The 19,320-nt window shown below is 55.2% G+C and overlaps 2 protein-coding genes across 2 annotated transcripts in view; both read left to right on the plus strand.

Moving 5' to 3' along the window:
- The window catches only part of PTPN5 (protein tyrosine phosphatase, non-receptor type 5), a 45,250-nt gene extending 27,074 nt beyond the window's left edge, over positions 1-18,176 (plus strand). Inside the window, exons 4-15 of the mRNA XM_023758159.1 lie at positions 4,434-4,627; positions 5,085-5,168; positions 5,406-5,483; positions 5,933-6,174; positions 7,365-7,554; positions 10,135-10,219; positions 14,039-14,118; positions 14,301-14,438; positions 14,935-15,045; positions 16,633-16,793; positions 16,882-16,995; positions 17,377-18,176. Of these exons, the coding sequence (XP_023613927.1) occupies positions 4,434-4,627; positions 5,085-5,168; positions 5,406-5,483; positions 5,933-6,174; positions 7,365-7,554; positions 10,135-10,219; positions 14,039-14,118; positions 14,301-14,438; positions 14,935-15,045; positions 16,633-16,793; positions 16,882-16,995; positions 17,377-17,470 (1,571 nt within the window). The 3' untranslated portion in view covers positions 17,471-18,176. The remainder of the gene's footprint in view (positions 1-4,433; positions 4,628-5,084; positions 5,169-5,405; positions 5,484-5,932; positions 6,175-7,364; positions 7,555-10,134; positions 10,220-14,038; positions 14,119-14,300; positions 14,439-14,934; positions 15,046-16,632; positions 16,794-16,881; positions 16,996-17,376) is intronic.
- Positions 16,758-19,320, plus strand: part of IGSF22 (immunoglobulin superfamily member 22) — a 22,802-nt gene continuing 20,239 nt past the window's right edge. The window contains exon 1 of the mRNA XM_006093799.3: positions 16,758-16,793. The gene's annotated coding sequence lies outside the window, so the exon portion shown is untranslated. The remainder of the gene's footprint in view (positions 16,794-19,320) is intronic.

Raw genomic sequence — 19,320 nt, forward strand, 5'->3', positions numbered from 1 at the left:
CAGGCTGAAACTGGCTCTCCAACATCCCCCAAGGGGTCCTGGGTTGCAAGAAGGTGCGGGCCAGGCCAAGGGACCCCACTGGTGCACGGGCCGGGGAGAGATGCAGGAGGTTGGCTAGCTGGGGAGGGACTGCGGGAGGGCTCCAGGGAGTGTCTGGCCTGTCTCACTCAGTCCCAATCAGCTGGACCTCAGCAGCAAGCTAACCTACCGGTCGGAGCATCTGCCCCCTGGTGGTCAGTGCACATCATAGTGAGCTGTTGAGCAGCCTTAGCATATCATTAGCATATTATGCTTTAATTGGTTGAACAGGCAACCGAACGACCAGACACTTAGCATATTAGGCTTTTATTATATAGGATTATTGATTATATTCCCCTTCCTCTTTTCACCTATCTCCCCAACCCCCTCACTTCTAGTAACCATCTGTTTGGTCTGTGTTTCTATCCATTTGTTTATTTCTTTTTAAATATATTTTTATTGATTTCAGAGAGGAAGGAAAAAGGATAGAGAGATAGAAACATCAATGGTGAGAGAGAATCATTGATCGGCTGCCTCCTGCACTCTGCCTACTGTGGGGATCGAGCCCAAAACCTGGGAATGTGCCCTTGACCGGAATCGAACCTGGGACCCCTCAGTCTGTAGGCCGACACTCTATCCACTGAGGCAAACCAGCTAGTGCTGTGTTTCTATCCATTTAGATATGACCAGTGGGAGTCAGGGCCCTGAAACAGGGCATATTAACTAGGCCTCATGGTATCTAATCTCAGAACTGAGATCTCTTTTTTAAAATATTTTTTCTCACTAAAAATAAATATATGTGTATATATACACATACATATGTATATACTCATACACACATTTATTTATTGAAGAAAATCTGGAATATATAAGCAATGAAAAAATCACCTATAATTTCACCCTCTTCCAAAGAACTGTGGTTAGCACCTGGCTTCTGTTCTTCCCACTAACCGTGTGCGTTATGGAGCACTTACTGTGTGCCAGGCATCGACTGCGCTGCAGGCTCTGCAGGCACCATCTCATGCCAGCCCTTGTCTTACATCTGGTATCCTCCCCCTTTCTATATGCACATTTACACTTACTCAGTTTTTAAGGCCAAGGGGATCATACTGTTTTGTAACCTTGCCTTCCTCACTGCATAGCATTGAAATTTCTTTCTATGTTATTAAATATTCATCTACAGGATCATTTATAACATTGGCATAATGTTTTATTGCAGGCGAGTTCCATGCTTCTCAGACTGGGGTGCATGTACCCCTGAGGGCAAAGCCACAGGATAAATGTAGCACATTCTCCTGAAGCATAAATTGGATTCGAAGCTTTGGGAGGGGAAAAAAAACACATTATTGCCCTAACTGGTTTGGCTCAGTGGATAGAATGTCGGCCTGCGGACTGAAAGGTCCCAGGTTCAATTCCGGCCAAGGGCATATACGTTGGTTGCGGGCACATCCCCAGTGGGAGGTGTGCAGGAGGCAGCTGATCGATGTTTCTAACTCTCTATCCCTCTCCCTTCCTCTCTGTGAAAAATCAATAAAATACATATTTTTTAAAAACACATTATTTTAATATTAAAACAAGTGTATATATACCATAGTGTAAAAGAACACCCATGAATTTTAAAACAGAGCAGCCACGTTCAAGATTGTTTGAGCTTGTGTTCTCCCAAGACCCAGCCCCTGTCCTCCCGGGTGGCAGGAACATCTGAGAAGCACGGAGTTCTAGTTCAAGCCCCTCGTTTTACAGATAAGGCACCTGAGGCCCAGGGAGAAGGAGGGAGCTTGTGTGCCCCTCCCAGCCTTCCATATTTGGCAGCATCCCTCCACTGCTTTTTCAGAGGGTGTGGGTGGAGACCTTGCCACTTGAGTAATAAAACCTCTGCGTATCTATAGTGGAAACTCTTGGCTTCCTGCATGATCCATCTCTTAGCAGTTTTGTTTTTCTCTTCGCCTTGCCGGCCAGGAACTGACATTGTGCGCTCCTGTGGTTCATAGCTGTAGTCTCTGTGGGCAAAGGTGGAGGCCCTCCCCCAGCCCCCATGGACTCCAGCAGCACTCAGATTTGTCACTTAATGCACTGTGTTGTAAACATGAATCCACTGGTCTGTCTTACCCAGGAGACTGGGAGGCCTGTGTAATCATTATCATCATGTGACATGTATCAAGCACCTTCTAGATGCTTCCAGATAAAACACTATGCTGCATGTTTTATCTGAAGTCTTCATAACACCTTTTCAAAGCAGGTATGATTGTCCCCATTTATCGGTAAGAAAACTGAACCAAAGATGATTACTTACGCATCATCATTCACTGATAAGTATTTACGGCAGGATTACATGCCAGGACTTATGTTAAACGCTGTGGACAATCATGATGAACTAAACTGATACCACTCCTGCCCTTATGGAATTTACAGTGGGGGAGATGATATTCAACAAATACGTGTTCTTAAATATGTTTTTTAATTGATTTCAGAGAGAGGAAGGGAGAAGAGAGGGATAGAAACATCAATGATGAGAGAGAATCAGTCAGCAGCTGCCTCCTGCACAACCCCCACTGGCGATCGAACATGCAACCTGGGCATGTGCCCTGACCGGGAATCGAACCAGGACCTTCTGGTTCATGGGTCGATGCTCAACCACTGAGCCACACTGGCCAGCTCAACAAATAATTGTACAAACTGTAGTGAGTGTAATGTGGCCCAGGACCTGTCCAGCTGCCTCAGTTTAAACCCACCTCAGCCACTTATCAGCCAGCCTCATCTTGGTCTTCTGTAAAAAGAGGATAATAGTAGTATCCACTTCATAGGAGTACTGTGAAGCGAGTAAAGCAGCAAAGGTAAAGCCCTCAGAGCAGGGCCTTGCACATTCCAGGGGTATTGCTGCTGGTGGGATGAAGGAGAGGCTTAGGGTGCCCAGCACACATGATAGGGTAGGACCTACGTCTGGTGACACTGATTGAGTTCTGCAAGAGGAATGGGAGTTAACTTGGCAAAGTGGGGGGATGACAGGGGGTAAGGGGTGCAGGGTGTTAGAGGTATGTTCCAGGCAGAGGGAATAGCCTGTGCCAAGTACCGAGGGTGGGCTTACCTGAGGAAGTGCACGGAGTGTGGCTGGAACACAGCAGGTAGGGAGCCTTACAGGTCAGCATCTGCAAAGGAGGCACCTGTGGTGGAAATGCAGCTTTTTCCGGGACCTGCGCTCTGCACGGCACTGTTGGTCCAGGCCACGGGAGAGGCTTGGTCAACATCCTGTGAGCGAGCGAGCGAGCACAAGGACAGACAGCTACGTTGGCCTCACGTGGTCTTGCTGTGGGTGTTCCATTGTCCCCCAACCAGAAAAGGAGTCCATTGTCCCATATACACAGCGGTGTGTGGACAGTTCCATCCCCACTGTCAAGCGTTACACACAGCCCTGTTGCTGGTCCTCTCTTCTTGGCAGTAGACTGGAACGTGTGGGTTTGGATGGGGATCTTCCACATCCGGGACTCAGCAAGGTGGCTGCTGCTGCTGGAATCCCTGCACTGCAGTCAGGGCCCCAGATCTAAACCAGTGGTGTTCAGACTCTCTCAGGAGTGGAAGCCTGTGTTGAAATGATCTTAAAGGAAACCCAGTAGGTGGCACAGGGACAAGCAGAGCTTCCACAGGCAGAGGGACTCCGCGCTTGGTAATACCTGGTGCACCTGAGTGAATACTAGGGCTCCACAAAGCACAGTTAGAAATTCAAGGGCTGGGCCCAACTCGCACTTTCCAGGTGTGGAAACTAAGGCCCAGAGAGGGGGTGACCCTCCCAAGGTCACACAACGAGGGACAGACCCAGAACTGAATTCCAGACATTGGATAATCAATTTTATTACACCCAGATTTTCCTCCACACCACCCTGCCCGCCCACACACCTCCTCAGTTAAGGGGCGGGGGAGGGAGGGTCTCGAGGTTGGGGAAGGGCTGTGGCTAGGATCTTGTCACGTGTCCAGCCTCCAGCCCCAAGCCCCAGTCAGAGCCCAGGGCACGGGAGTCAAAAATCCGGAAGGCAGGCGTGGGCGGGTTATTCACGTGCACAACCTGGCTGTGCTGTGTTTTTTCTCTCTCTCTCTTTAATTGAGTTTGAGGTGGTTGTTTTTTGTTTCCTTAAGAAATGGAAAAGAATGAAGCTGCATAAACACAAGGATGTTAACTCCCTGAAAAACCTCCTGCCATTTTAACTCTGTTACTGGAGAAATAAAAGAGAAATAATTTGTCCACCCACACTTAGCTGTTTCTGACGAAGGTAGGTGAATATTGCTTTGCTAATCGAGGGTGACTGCTGGAAGTGGAGCCACGCTGACTGATCCCGGATCGAGAGGAAGGCACGGCAGCCCCAGGAGGAGCGGCCACCGTGGGCCCACAGGCCCCGAGTCAGCGGCCGGCTGTCCTTCCACAGGTCTCCCCCAGCCGGTAGTGATGGAGGCCCTGGACCAGGCCGAAGAGCTCACGGACTCGCGGAGAGAAATGCCACCGCCACCCCCTCCTTCATCGCCCTCTGAGCCAGCTCAGAAGCCGCCACCTCCGGGCACCTGGAGCCACTCCCTCACGGTCAAGAGCAGCCTGTGCCTGTTGGCTGCCTCCCAGTTCCTGGTAAGGACATCACAGGCCCCAGGAGGGATTGGAGAGAGTGCGGGTTGAGGGACAGTCCTCCACCTCCTCCCCAAGCTGGCCACCTGGGGATGCCGAGAGGTGAGGGTCCTGCTTAGTGCCCCTCGGTGACTCCCAGCCTTCGGCTGGAGTTCTGAGCTACCGCCTCCATAGCCAAGCCCCTCACATCCTGCCCTCCCTCACCCTAGGAGCAGGAACAGCCTCCTCCCAAGCCTCTGGCCCTACAGGGGTCTCTCTGAGGACTTCCTGTCTCACGGGGGCCCCTGGGAAGGGCTATCCCTTGACTCCTGTAGTCAGCTCTTCCCCAGAGAGAGACCCGGGCCTTCTTTGGCACAGCACCTGGGCCCTTCCCTCAGCTGTGCAGGCTGGACCTTGGGGCCAGGCTGGAGTGGGAAGGGCCGCACAGAGCCCAGGCTCCTAACTCAGTGCACTTGTCCAGCTTGCCTGCGGCATGCTCTGGCTCAGCGGCTATGGCCCCAGCTGGTTGCAGAATGCCACACTCCTGGAACAGCTGGGACCCAGGGTGAGTAAACTCCAGGGCAGGGGCAGCGGTGGGGGGCCTCCCTTCACACCAAGCCCTGCGCGGGCCTTCTCTGAGTTCCAAAGGCAGCCCCACCTCCTGGAGCTCTTCTCCCTGCTCCCCACCCAGATCTGATCTGAAGTTTTCAGAGCCTTGGTTCTGTCCTTGTTGAAACAGATGAGAACTCTGCCCCCTCCCCCTCCCCCCAACCACCTTGACCTGTCTGTCTGGTGTCCCCAGGCCTGGCTGGGCGTTGGGACCTGGGAAGTCCCCAGTCTGCTGCTGGTCTCTCTGTCTGTGCTCCTCGTTACCAGCCTGGTAAGGTGCCTCCTGACCCTGAGGCCTGATCCCCACCAGCCCCCGTTAGACATTCTGGGTCGGTCTAAGGGACGGGCTGTTTGTCTCTCTCCATCAGTGTGGTCCACACGGGGTGAGAGCACCTTCAGAATTGTTCTACAGTGTTCTAGGCAGGGGAGCGGGGCCAAGGCAGGGAGAAGACAAGTAGGAGCCCCCACAGCCCACCAAGAAGCTCTCAATCCACAAGAAGCTGAGAGGTCGAGGGAGGGAGGGAGAGAGGGGTCAGGGAGGACAAGGTGGAGGGTGGAACCTACCATCCCTGTGAGGGGCAGTGCCATGCAGATAGCTCCCAGGAGAGCAGGGCTGCTCTAGACATATTGAGGAGCAAGGGGCTTACTTCTATGCGCAGCCCACCAGCGAGGGGGCAGCAGCATGGTCCCAAGTCCGTGATGCTATATCCCTCCAACCAGGTGTGGCACCTCCTGAGGGCTCCCCCAGAGCCACCCACACCACTGCCCCCCGAGGACAGGCGCCAGTCGGTAAGCCGCCAGCCCTCCTTCACCTACTCGGAGTGGATGGAAGAGAAGGTCGAAGATGACTTCCTGGACCTGGACCCCGTCCCCGAGACTCCTGTGTTTGACTGCACGATGGACATCAAGCCTGAGGCCGACCCCGCCTCGCTGACCGTCAAGTCCATGGGTCTGCAGGAGAGGTGGGAGGCGTGGAGGAGGGGTGGGCTCTCTGGGCCCTGGAGCTCTCAGCTCCCGGTCAGATGCCTGACTCTTAACTCCCAGTGCCCAAGACCGAGCTGACCTCGTAGCTTAGCCAGTGTAAACACATGCTCTTTAGGTCTGATCAGAATGCCCCAAGGTGAGTGCTGAGAAATCCTGTAACTGCACACAAGCACATAGGCATGCACAACGGTATACCTGAGCACACGCACCCGTACATTCCTGTGCGCAAGTAAGTTTGGGTATGTTTCTTTACTGCAGGCCTTGTCAGGTCCTTTAACATGCTCCTGTTCACTGTAAATCAGCAAGGGGGTGTATGTTACATTCCTCAAAGTCGCTTGACCACCGAACCGTTTATAGAGTGTGTCCCTGTGTTCCCCAGATCACACTTTGGGAGGTGTCCACACCCTCTTTTCAGAGGCTAGCGGGGTAAACCAGATCACACCAGTTTGAGTTGCACACACAATGTCATGGACAGAGCACAGAATGAGGAGTCAGCACACCTAGCTTTTTGTTTCAGCTCTGCTACCCCCTTATTGCACGAGCTTGGACATGCTTGTCCCCTCTCTGGGACTCGGTTTCCCCTTCCATGTAATGAGGGCCCTCCCTGTGCTGGGCCCTTGGACAGTGAACACAGACGAGTCTGTCCAGGGCAGACCCCCTTGCCGCCGCCATGCTGCCCTCGGAACTCCCTCTCTCCCTGACAGCGAGGGTCCCGGCCCGTCCTCGATGAGATGACCTTGACTCATTGGCCACCTCATCCCAGACTGCCGGGCCCAGGACTGTGCTACCAAGGGCCGCGCCCTGCTTCTCTGACCTAGGCAGGTGCCCTCTCTCTGGGGGTTTCCTGGGGGCCACAGGGCTGGGTGCTGCCTCCAGGACTGACAGAGGAGAGCCCAGGGGCGGCCTGTGTTAAGGGGGCCTCAGCTGGAACCTTTGGATCTGGGGCCTCCAACTCCTCACTCAGGCAGCTACTCTACTGCAGGAGCCGGCGAGGCAGGCCCACGCCTGGGGCTGAGACTTGTGCTCCTTGTCGCACCCCCACTCCTCTTCTTGGAGCCCACCCAGTTCCCACCCCTGCTCTCTCTGTCCCTCATCTTCCCACTCCAAGCCCCAAGCTGATGCCCCTCCCTGCCCCTGAGACTCACTCCCCCTTTCCCGGTCCTTCCAGGAGGGGCTCCAACGTCTCCCTGACCCTGGACATGTGCACACCCGGCTGCAACGAGGAGGGCTTCGGCTACCTCATGTCCCCCCGCGAGGAGTCATCCCGAGAGTACCTGCTCAGCGCCTCCCGCGTCCTGCGGGCCGAGGAGCTCCACGAGAAGGCCCTGGACCCCTTCCTGCTGCAGGCGGAATTCTTTGTGAGTCCCCTGAGCCCGCTACCCCTTGGTGGGCAGGCCCCTCTACTCAGTCAGTCGCCTAACTAACTAGCAGGGCACCGGAGTGGGGTGCCCAGCACTCAGCATCTGATAGATGAACACCATTGTGTTTGTGTTATCAGTTCTCCTCATGTCTTGGGCAAATGCTTCCCCTCTGGGCCTCGGTTCCTCATCTAGAAAATGGGGATGTTGCAAGGATCAAAGGGATCACTAAGATGTGCCAAGCGGCCAGCCGGGTGATTGGTGTTCAGTGGCATTCCTGAGTCTTCAGGGCCCAGCCCTGTGCTTTTTTTTTTCCCCTAAATCCTCACCTCAGGATATTTTTCCATTGATTTTTAGAGAGAGTGGAAGAGAGAAGGAAAGACAGAGAGAAATATCCATGTGAGAGAAACATATTGATTGGCTGCCTCCTGCATGCGCCCTGACCAGGGCATGGGCCGGGGAGGAGCCTGCAACCGATGTAGGTGTCCTTGACCAGAATCCAATCCAGAACCCTTTGGTCTGGAAGCCGATGCTCTATCCACTGAGCCAAACCGGCTAGGGCTAGCCCTGTGCTTTGAAAGCTATAGAAAGCCCTCCCTCTGGCTGCTACTTTCCCACCTTCCTCCTGCCCGACATCACCAAGCATTGTCCGTGCCCCTTTTGACATCTTTCCAGCTGTAGCTTAGGGAGGTCTAATCACCTCCTCTCTAGACTTGTGCTACAGCCTGCAGCTGCCTCCTGTTGGACTTCGAGGGGCCCAGTAAAGGCCACCCCTGTTTTACCTGCCTGAATGCTCAACCAGTTAAGAGCTAAGTCCTAGGAGATCACAGTATCGTCTTTATTTTTGTTGGTGAAGATGAGGTTTAAAAGGAGGCCTAAGTATGTAGCAATAGTGAGCTTCCTAATCCCCCCAGATTTAAACTTTCTACCCACCCCATGTGCTACTGGCATATCGTGGGCCCCATGGGGCATCCCTATAATTCTTTCCTGGCAGGAGGGCCCAAGAGGAGGAGGAAGGAGGAGGCTGGGACCCAAAAGCCCATTCCTCAATCAAATGCACCCGTCAGGCTACTTGCCCACCTCTGTGGGCAGGACGGGCGAGGGGCCTTGAGTGTTTGAGGAGAGTCTCTCCTGGGAGAAGCCAGGGGGATGGGGAACCGATGTGCCTCCCTCACAACTCCCCTCCCCCCGCCCCAGCCCCTGCTCCCTGTATGGACCCAATGGCTCTCTGAAAAGACCTCCATCACCTCGTGACCCACTGCTCCAAATTCTGCAGAGCTTGGCATGGCCTGCATTACCCGAGTTGGGCTAGCCTGAGACCCCTTTTCTAGCCTTATGTCCCCCTGCCCCTGCAGGGACTGTCCACCTCAAACTAGGCCAGCACCGCCCACCCCCATGTTTTTCTCCTCCAGGGCCTTTTTGCACATCATCTCCCACCCCTGATGCCTCTAGAAAGCCTTCCTGGACGATCCCATCCCAAGTTCCCACCACCATCACCTCCCCTTGAAGGGGACTTGCGTCCTCTCAGCATTTCTTGTTCAGTAGATCATTGTCGATCTTGCCTAGAGAAAGGAACACAGCCTGCACACCCACTCCACGGTGCTTTTGCACATGTCTTTATTCTTTTGAGTCTCACAACAACCCTAGAAAGTGTTATGATCCTCATTTTACAAAGAGCGTACTTAGTGGGCCCAGACACAGTGAACGCTATAGGACCGTGTGTGAACAGATAGAAGGGGAATGAAGAAGTGAGAAGCACTGGGGAGTCATCCCAGAGGACATGGGGGGAGGTGAGGCTAGAGGGGAGCCTTAAAGGGTGGGAATGGTGTGGAGAACTGAAGAGGGGTGCTCCTTGCAAGTGGAATGCCATGAACTCAGACCTGGAGGCAAGATGGAGAATGGCATATTAGCAACAGGAAGGAACGGGCAATCTTGAAAGCAGCTGGTGGTAAAGGAAAGCCAGACCCCCGAAGACCTCATATTCCAGGCAGAGAAGTCCAGACTTGGAGCTCTTGACACAGAATGATTGGGAGGTGCAAATACGGCCCTGGGAGCTCAGGAGGCTCCTCTCCTGCTAGAGTATCAGAGGAGGCTTCTTGGAGGAGGTGGCATTTATGATGGACAGGAAGGACATGAGAAGATGAGAATCGGGTGGGGCACAGAGTGAGCAGCACAACCCCAGGTCCTGAGGTGGGGATGTCCAGGGTGGGAACACAGATCAACAAAGCCACTCAGTTCGGCCTGCAGCGCAGGGAGTGTGGGAGATGCTGGTGACTGGCCAGATTGCTTTTCAACTTTTGTTCTTGTCTATTAACCATTTATTTAGTGTCTACTCTGTGCCAGACTGGCCCTCAGTAGACAGTAGTAATGATAACATTTTTTACGTGCTCGTTGCGTGCCAGACAGTGTTCCAATTGCGTTTTGTGTGTGCACGAACTCATTTAATAGTAAATGTTGAATGAACGCATGCACTCAAGCCAGCCCCTGGACTAGAAGTTGGGGCACAGCAGCCCCTGGATTCAAACATCTGTGAGAATCAGCCCAACGGCTGCTCACATCCCCATGTCCTTCCTCCTGCAGGAAATCCCCATGAACTTCGTGGATCCAAAAGAGTATGACATCCCTGGGCTGGTACGGAAGAACCGGTACAAAACCATCCTTCCCAGTGAGTACTCAGTGCCCTGGGGGTAGGGAGATTGGGGGGGGGGGCTCACCCTCCCCTGGGTGTCCCCTCACCCTGAGGGAGACCTTAACCCCAGAGCTGGGCCTCCAGGGTCATGAGGAGGGATGGAGAGTGGCGATGCCCAGTAAAGAGAAACACCCCCTACTGAGGGCAGAGGTTAATTCATTCCTTCACACGCACTCTCAGGACCCTTCCTGTGGCCAGGTGTGCTGGGCTCTGAGGAAACCCAGAAAGAGTGACGATAGCAGCAGCTCCTACACAGTGCGTGGTATCAGCAGGGTGTTCTGGCATTCTTGGTCTCTTCGGAGTGGGCAGATTTTAAGGAGAGGCGATTAAAGCTCGAGAGGTTAAGTGGCTCATCCACAGTCACACAGAACTGAGTTTCAAACCAGGTCTCTGTGACCCTGAATCGGGCCCTTTTGTCAACCCCGAGTGTGTTTTGTCCAGATTGTGCATCCTCTACCAGGAAGTGAGCCGCCTGTCGGGAGTAAGTGCCCGTCAGGGAGGGTGTTCCAACAGTCCCTGAGCAGTCCCTGGAGGGTCTGATAGGGATTTTCCCTCCCTGGGGGTGGTTAGACCAGGTGGCCCAAGGTTTCTCTTTCAGCCCTGGGGTGTCATTTTCAGGTCACTTTAATGGAGCCCCTGTCTGCGCGTCACCCTGCCGAGTTCTGGCCCCAGGCCCCCGGGCCAGCTCGGAGGGGTGACTTGTTGAAAGTGAATCCCCACAAACATACTCCACTCCGTTTATGGAGTGACAAGGCTTTAAAAAGGCAGCTTTGCCATCAGCATCTCCAACAACATGGAAGATGTCATGACTTATTTTTAACTTTTAAAATAGCGACTTGTGGTTGCTATGGTTACACAGCCTCTAGGTGGTTCCGGTTAAACAAAGCACCATGTAAGGCCAGGAGGCACTGCTCAGGGCTGCTCACCTCTTCCCTTGTCTTGCTCTCCCGCACCCACCTAGCCCCACCTGGAGGGAGGGGCTCGTGGACCCCAGAACCTAGGCCTTTGCTGGCCATGCAGAGTGGCCACTGGGGGAGGGCGGGACTCAGACCATCTCGCCACCTGGCCCTGGATTCCTGAGAGGCTTTGAGCCACGCTGAGCCTCCAGGCCTCCAAGCCCAACAGAGAATGTTCTCTGTGGCCAGCAAGAACTGACCCCGTGCCCTCAGAGGCTGGGCTGAGGCTGAGGGGGTGGGGGCAGTGACAGAGGGCAGGGCAGTCGTGGCAGAGGTCCCCTCTCAGGTCCAGGACGCCCCGAGTTTGTTCTCACACTCATTCTGCTCGTGTTTCCTGAGCCCCTGCCCCCAGGGCTGAGAAATCAGACGTGAGTGAGACACAGACTGTGCACAGGAGGCTCGCAAGCTGATGGGAGAGACAGGGCTGTGGACAGTGACTGTACAGAGTGGCCAGGAACCCAGCAGCAACACTGAGAACAAGATTCAGGGGAGCAATTTCTGTCAGTTTCGCCACTGTATCCCAAGCACCGAGGGCACCTGGCGCATGGTAGCCTCTGCACCAATCTGAGTAAATGAATGGGTGGGTGAGTGAGTGAGTGAGTGAGTGAGTGAGTGAATGAGTGAATGTCTCAAATCTAGTGCCCCTTCTCCATCCTCACTGCCAAGTAACTTTTTAGGGGTAGGGGGTAGTTGCCCAGTTTCAGAGGGTGCCATGTACATCGACGGCATTGACAATTAATGCTCCCTGGAGTTGTGCAGGGCAGGGCCGCCCTCTGACCCCAGACACGTCTCACTTGGAGCATTGCAGTAATCTTCTAACTGGTACATCCTACCCTCCTGTCCATCTTCTATCATTGTCGCCAAAATGACGCAAAACCAAAATCCAGTCGTCTTTCTCCTCCTTCAACACTGTCATGTCACCCTGTAATCCTCGGGGTTAGGTCCAGGCTGCACCCTGAATCCTCGGGGTTAGGTCCAGGCTGATCATCACAGCTTATAAGACCCTTAGTCATCAGATTCCCCCCACTCATTTCTCAGCAGCCCCTCCCTGCCCCCGGGCACTTGAATCAGACTGAATGGTGTGCCCTCCTCCTCCTCCTACTGGTCCCTCACACCTAGTCCAGGTGCCCCTGTTCCGGGAAACTAGGGCCACACACTGTGCTCACAGGCCACACACTGCTTGTCTGCCTGCCCAACACTTAGGAGCAGGGACTGTGTCTTGTTTATCTTGGAGTTTCTACTCTCAAGCACAGTGCCAGGCATAGTAGGGTTAAAAGGACCATTCCCCTTCCCACAGTGGTCCTTTAATACCAAGGACCCTGGTGTCTGGGCACCTAACCTGGGCAGCGCTGGTAAGGGGAAGGGAGATGGCGCATGCAGCGCGCCCTGCTCCTCTCTCTCTCCTGCTGGCCAGCCAGAGCCCCCCTCCGCTTACCCTTGCTCTTCTCCATCCCGACATCCTTCTATGCCTCTGTCCACAGAGCTGCCCCTCCCCCACCTGCTCCTACCCCCAAATCACCTGCCAAAGCCTCAGGCACTAGGGCTGAGGAGTAACAGGCTGGAGAGCAGAGGCTCCTGCCATTTCTCCTGCCACTTGGCATCCTTCTTTTTACCCGTTAACGATGGTAGCATGTGTAAGGATGGCAATAACGGCAGCAACTTGTACTGTACAGTGTTTTCTGTGTGCTGGGCTGTCACTGGTCTGAGGACTCCTTTAACCTTTACAAGATTAGTAAGGCCGCGCTGAAAAGGATGGCCCCAGTTTACAGAGAAGGCACAGGGAGATGAAGTAAGTGGCCCACGTTGGCACAGCTAGTAAGTCAGAGCCAGGATTTGAACCCAGGTCGTCAGGCTCAGTGGTGCAGACTCTTAGCCGTGCCCCAAGTTGTGCACACCTGAATTACCTTCGTCCAGGCCCCCTATATGGGAGAGAAACCGAGGCCCAGAGAAAAGACTGAGCTGGTGACAGAGCTAGACCACAGCCAGGACCGGGGGCCCCAGCCAGCTCCCTGCCCCCCCCACACCGTCTCCACCTCAGTCCCAGCCTCTGCAGGCTGACAGAGCCGTCAGTGCAGGGAGGCTCTAGCAGGAATAAAACAGATTCTACCCCAGGAAGAAGAGCAGGATGTTATGAGAATCTTTTACCATGGGATTTGACATGTGAATGGATTGAAGAATAAAAACCCTTTGTGCACACTGTCTGCTGCAGCAACCCTAGTTTCAGCTCAGGCGTGGAAGGTTTTACTCCTCTTATCCCAATAGTCTTCCTCAGCTTTCATCCCCCAAATCTTAACAGCCCTTTATAGCTATAAAGCACTTTACTTAGTACTTTCACAGCTGTTTTCTCATCTGTCTTCCAACAATCCCAGGAAGTCGGTATCTTTACCCCCATATTACAGACAGGAAAACTGAGGCTTAGAAAGGCCATGTGCTTTACAAGCGCACTCAGCACATTGGTGAGAGTGTATATTCAAACTCTTGCTACCTCTGCTGTCCAGGATGCGTCCCCTGGATAACTCCTTTCTCTACTTAGCTTTCTTCTCCCTAGAACATTAGGCACAGTGAATCCAGGGCAGCTTAAGGGGCAGGGGCAAGGGGCAGGCATTGATGCCACAGAGGGAGAGTCCCAGGGCCTCACTCAACCCCCCTCTTCAGCCGGGGCCTCGCCTGCCTCAACGGGCCATGGGGAAGGGTGAATGTTTTGCTACAGGGCAGGGGAAGGAGGAACTTGGGGTCTCAGAAGAAATGTGGGTGCCCTGAATGGGCCAGGCAAGGTGGGCCCTGCCCCAGGAGGATTGCACACATCGGATCCCAGCCTCACCTGTCTCCCCCACCCCAGACCCTCACAGCAGAGTGTGTCTGACTTCACCAGACCCTGACGACCCCCTGAGTTCCTACATCAACGCCAACTACATCCGGGTACGTAGCCCCATCCCAACACCCTCTCCCTGAAAAGGAGGCCCAAGCTGGTGGGATCCGTCCTCCAGGCCTGTCCGTAAGCCAGTGCGGCTGCTGCCAGCCCCGGGAAGAGCCTGAGTGTGGGGACTGGGCCCCAGGAACATTGCGTCTGACCCTGACAGCCTGGACTTGGCTGGCCACAGGGCTACGGTGGGGAGGAGAAGGTGTACATTGCCACTCAGGGACCCATCGTCAGCACGGTTGGCGACTTCTGGCACATGGTGTGGCAGGAGCACACACCCATCATTGTCATGATCACCAACATCGAGGAGATGAACGAGGTAGGCCCCCCTGCACCATTTCCAGGTGTCTGCAGCTTCGTGCCCATCCTAAGCCTCTTGTTTCCGTGGTCTTACAACAATCCTGTGAGGTCGGTAGTGCTCACTCCACAGTCAGGGTGAGGAGGTAGGAGGCTCAGCAAGGTTAAGCCATTTGCTCAGGGCCACACCAGTCCTCGGAGGCAGAGTCTGGAGCTGGCCTCTCCACCTCCAGTGCCCAGGATCTGAAGCAGAATACTCTGCTGCCTCCTAGGCTGCCAGGGCTGACGCTGGCTACTTCCATACTCAAGATGGATATTATTCCCATTTTCCAGATAAGGTAACTGAGGCTCAGAAAAGGGAGGTAACGTAAAGGTTACGAAGCTGAGTTTTGAACCCAGGACTCTCTAACTGCAAACCTATTGCCACTTCATAGCTCTCCCGCTGGCCCTGAAGGGGCACTGGGGAGAGTATGGTTGGGGAACTGGGAGTGTATCGCAGCCTGATCTTGGCCCTACAGAAGTGCACCGAGTATTGGCCGGAGGAGCAGGTGGTGTATGATGGTGTCGAGATCACCGTGCGCAAAGTCATTCACACTGAGGATTACCGGCTGCGACTCATCTCCCTGAGGGTGAGGCCTGGGGCGGGGCTGTTAGGGGGCAAGGGCTTTAATGAGGATGCCACAGAAGAACAGGGTTCCAGAGTCCACTCTAGCTGAAATCAAGGCCTATGTCATTGGTTCGCAACCTTCTGGCCCTTTAAATACAGTTCCTCATGTTGTGACCCAACCATAAAATTATTTTCGTTGCTACTTCATAACTGTAATGTTGCTACTGTTATGAATCGTAATGTAAATATCTGATATGCAGGATGGTTTTAGGCGACCCCTGTGCAAGGGTCGTTCGACCGCCAAAGGGGTCGCGACCCACAGGTTGAGAACCACTGTCCTATGTCTTCCAGGAATTGCTGGTGAGCAAGGGATAAGGGAGGGCTGAATGGACAGGGGGACAGAAGCAGGACCAAACCTGTTGTATTTTATGCTGTTGGGCTCTCTGTGTGTCTACACAGTCATTCATAATGCCTTCCAGCTCTGCTTCAAATGCACCTAAACCCAGGACCGTCTGGATAAGGGGTCTCCCGCTGCCTCCAGCACTGTCCTTATAACTGAAAGACCACGGTGACTTCAAGATCCCTGCTAAAAGCATCCCCTTCACCTGGGATGCAGGCCTTCTGGCCTGTAGTACCCAATCTGTCCACCAGAGGGTAGACACTCCTTGCTGCATTTGGGTTACAGGAGGAAGTTGTGATTAAAAAAAAAAAAGCGGCGGGTGGGGGGGTGGGGGGGGGGCTGGCGCCGGACACAAAATATGAGCAATAGGAAACAGCCCAGAAGAGTGGGGGAAGGTATCCTCCCACCCTAAAGTTGTGCTTCTTTCAGGAGCAGCCTAAGAGAGCAGACTGTTCATTTGGAGTTGGGAGGATCAGTGGGTTCTCTCTTTCAGAAATGATAGAGCCCTTCTAATAACCCCAAAGACTGGCAGGGGTGAGCCAGGCACCAGGAAGCTGATAGAGTGGGAAGTCCAGTGAAGCTGACAGTCACAAGGTCCAGTGCAAAGCCTGAGGTCTGTTCCTCTGAGCTGCCTCTCTCCACTGGAGAGGATGCCAGGGAGCACTCAGCTCCCAGCAGGCAGTGCCCACCTGACCAGCTCTGAAATACAAGCCTGGCTGGAGGGCAGAAAGGGCCAGGAAGGGGGTGGGGGGCAGAGGCTGTAGGAGCTTTCACAGTCAGATGACCCAGGGCCCCAGGAACCAGCTTCCTGTTTCCCCAGAAAGAGAGGGTGAGGGGGAGTCAGACCAAGCACAGCAAGGCGAGAGGAAGGTCCCTGAGCTCTGGTTATGTGGCTACGGGGGACTGGGCTGTTCGTTAAAATAAGAAACTGGGAGGCAGGAATGAATTGGAGAGGGGACTCTTTGCCTCTCTTGGATGATGTGTGAAGACCAATGCCGATTCCACGGGCCAGCCGCCACGACCAAGCTGGCATTGGGTCTCTGTCTGGTGCCACTGGGCAATGTGGTGTCTGTGGCAGAGGCCCAGAGGCCCCACTCCCTGTGTCCTCCCCCCTGTGTTCTTCCTCCCCCCCATCCTATCCCCATCTCTGTGCTGTGTGGGCTCACAGAGCTCACGTGTATCTGGGGTGGGCCTCTGTCTCCTGGACAGAGCGGGACTGAAGAGCGAGGCCTGAAGCATTACTGGTTTACGTCCTGGCCCGACCAGAAGACCCCAGACCGGGCCCCCCCTCTCCTGCACCTGGTGCAGGAGGTGGAGGAGGCTGCCCAGCAGGAGGGGCCCCACTGCGCCCCCATCATCGTCCACTGCAGGTGGGTCCTCCCAGCCACCCGCCAGGACAGGGCAGCCACCCACCCCCGCTGCCCCGCCCCTCACCCCACCCATCCCCTCGGCCCGCAGCGCAGGGATTGGGAGGACTGGCTGCTTCATTGCCACCAGCATCTGCTGCCAGCAGCTGCGGCAGGAGGGTGTGGTGGACATCCTGAAGACCACGTGCCAGCTCCGGCAGGACAGGTCAGCCCACGGGCAGGGTGGGGCACATGGAGAGCGTGAGCCCTAGGGGCAGAAGGGAGAGACTGACTGTGCTTGGGGTGAGGGGCAGGAGGGCACACTGGGTATGGACTGGCCGCTGGCTGATGGGGTAGGGAAGTCAGATGAGTGGAGGGGCTGGATCTGGACAGGCAGTGCTGGATGGAGAGGGAAGAGAAACAGCGGGCGGCCAGGACAGGCTGAGGGTGGCGGGAATGCCATCTCTGTCCCTGCTGTCTGCACCTGCGCTGGGAGGGGCAGGGAGGAGCCGAGGGGATGGCCTGCCTAGGGTTGGCCTCTCCAGCCTCCACGTAAACAAGGCCTCTCATGAGTGGCCCCTCCCTACCATGCATCTCTGCCGGGCAGGGGCGGCATGATCCAGACGTGCGAGCAGTACCAGTTTGTGCATCATGTCATGAGCCTGTATGAGAAGCAGCTGTCCCGCCAGGCCCCAGAGTGAGCTCTCTGCTCCCCCCGAGGTCCTCCTGGCACCACCCAGCCTGAGGCTGGGCCCTTTCCCCAGCCACACCCCCAGGGCCCAGCCTCAGGTCCTGGCCTGCTCCCTGCCCCGCCCCTCCTGCTTCCTTCTCTCCAGCTGGCCCTTACCCCCAACATAGCAATTCCTCCTGTATATACTGGGGAGTGGGGCAGGGTGGGGGAGGGACGTGCCAGGCCAGGCCTGGGGCTCCAGGACCCGACCCACACCACGCAGACCTGGGGCCTCAGTTTTAACGATGGTTCCATCGCTACTTGATCCAAAATGTTTGTGCTGCATTCCAAGTGTCCTGCCACAGCGTGTTCTGTCTGTCCATCCATCTCTGCTGTCTGTACCGGACACTGTGTCTCCTCAGCCTAGGATAGGGGTCACGAGCTCCAGGCCCTAAGCAGCCCAAGCAGAGGTGCCTGGCTTGGCCCCCACCCCACTTCTCCCAACAGGCAGATTGCATTTTGCCCTCAGTTACTGGGATCAGGGTGGGGAGAAGGGCCGGAGGACCTGGAGGCCAGGCGTGGGAAGCTCCTGGGTGGGAAGAGAGATCTCATCCACGGAGAGGTCTCGGGTGCAGGGGGGAGTATCACAGCCTGGATGGCCTCTGGGTGTCACAGGTCCTCAGGAGGCAGTGGCCAGCCTGCGAGGCATGGGGGAGGAAGGGGACAGATGGGGGCTGTGCACCCAGAGGACCTGGGCCCTGGTGGGGGTGGGAGGGAGAGGGGGAGCTCCGAGGGTGGGTTGGGAAATCGCCCCAGATCTGTGGGAAACATTTTTCTGTGTCACCGTGGGAAGCCTTCCCAGGAGTCTTGCTGCGTGCAGCTCTGCGTGTGTTCCTGTGTCCACGCGTGTGTTGAGAGCCCATCAGCGGGGTATGCATGACTCTTTGGCAACATGTGTTATCTTGGAGCCACGTGTTTTTATTGCTGACTTTAAATATTTATTCCACGGCAGACAGAGACATTTGGTGTCTTTTTATAATTTGCTCGTGGTCATTGAATAGAGCAATAAACAGCATTTTGAGCAAAACTGGCCTCCTGGGTCTGTGATTGCCTCTCCCGTCCACTCCCTGCCTCCTAGTACTGGTCGTCGTCTCCTCCTCCTCCTCCTCCCCCTCCTCCTCCTCCTCCTCCTCCTCCTCCTCCTCCTCCTCCTCCTCCTCCGTGTGTGTGTGTGTGTGTGTGTGTGTGTGTGTGTGTGTCCATCTCCCTAACATCCCCTTGTGGAGATTGGGGAGTATGGAGAGAATCCAGATCTGCAAAGCCAAAGAAGTCCCATTGGACAGACCCTCACACACCCTCACCCCAATCCAGCCAGAAGCCCTGGGACAGGGCAAGCCTCAAGAACAGGTGTGGCAGGCTTCTACCGAAGGCAAAGCGGCTGGCCGGGCACCAGTTCCGACAGATGGGCCGGAGAAGCCAAGGTTAGGCAGGGGGACATTCAGGTCACCACCCCAGCCCCTCCCTGTTGGCCAGCACACTTATCCCATGCTAACCCTACAGGTCCCAACAGCAGCTGCAACCCGGTAATTTCCCTTTTAAGGCCTGGACTGAGAGTAACCCCTTCCAGTGGGCCTGGGGAATCTGCCCAGGGGCTCAAGTTCTGGACACTCCTGCTCTATTCTTGCCCCTGCCCCCAGGGATGCAGCAAAAGTAGCTGTGATGCCACGGCTGGCAAGCGGGGGTCATTTCCGGACGGAAGGCTTCCCAGGACAGGGCTGCTGATAGCTAACGTGTGTTCCCAGGTGCAAGAGTGTGTTGAGAGTCCATCAGCGGGGTATGCATGACTCTTTGGCAACATGTGTTATCAAGAATAAGGAGGGG

Source organism: Myotis lucifugus, unplaced genomic scaffold (genome assembly GCF_000147115.1).
Source record: "Myotis lucifugus unplaced genomic scaffold, Myoluc2.0 scaffold_124, whole genome shotgun sequence".
Classification (NCBI taxonomy): Eukaryota; Metazoa; Chordata; class Mammalia; order Chiroptera; family Vespertilionidae; genus Myotis; species Myotis lucifugus.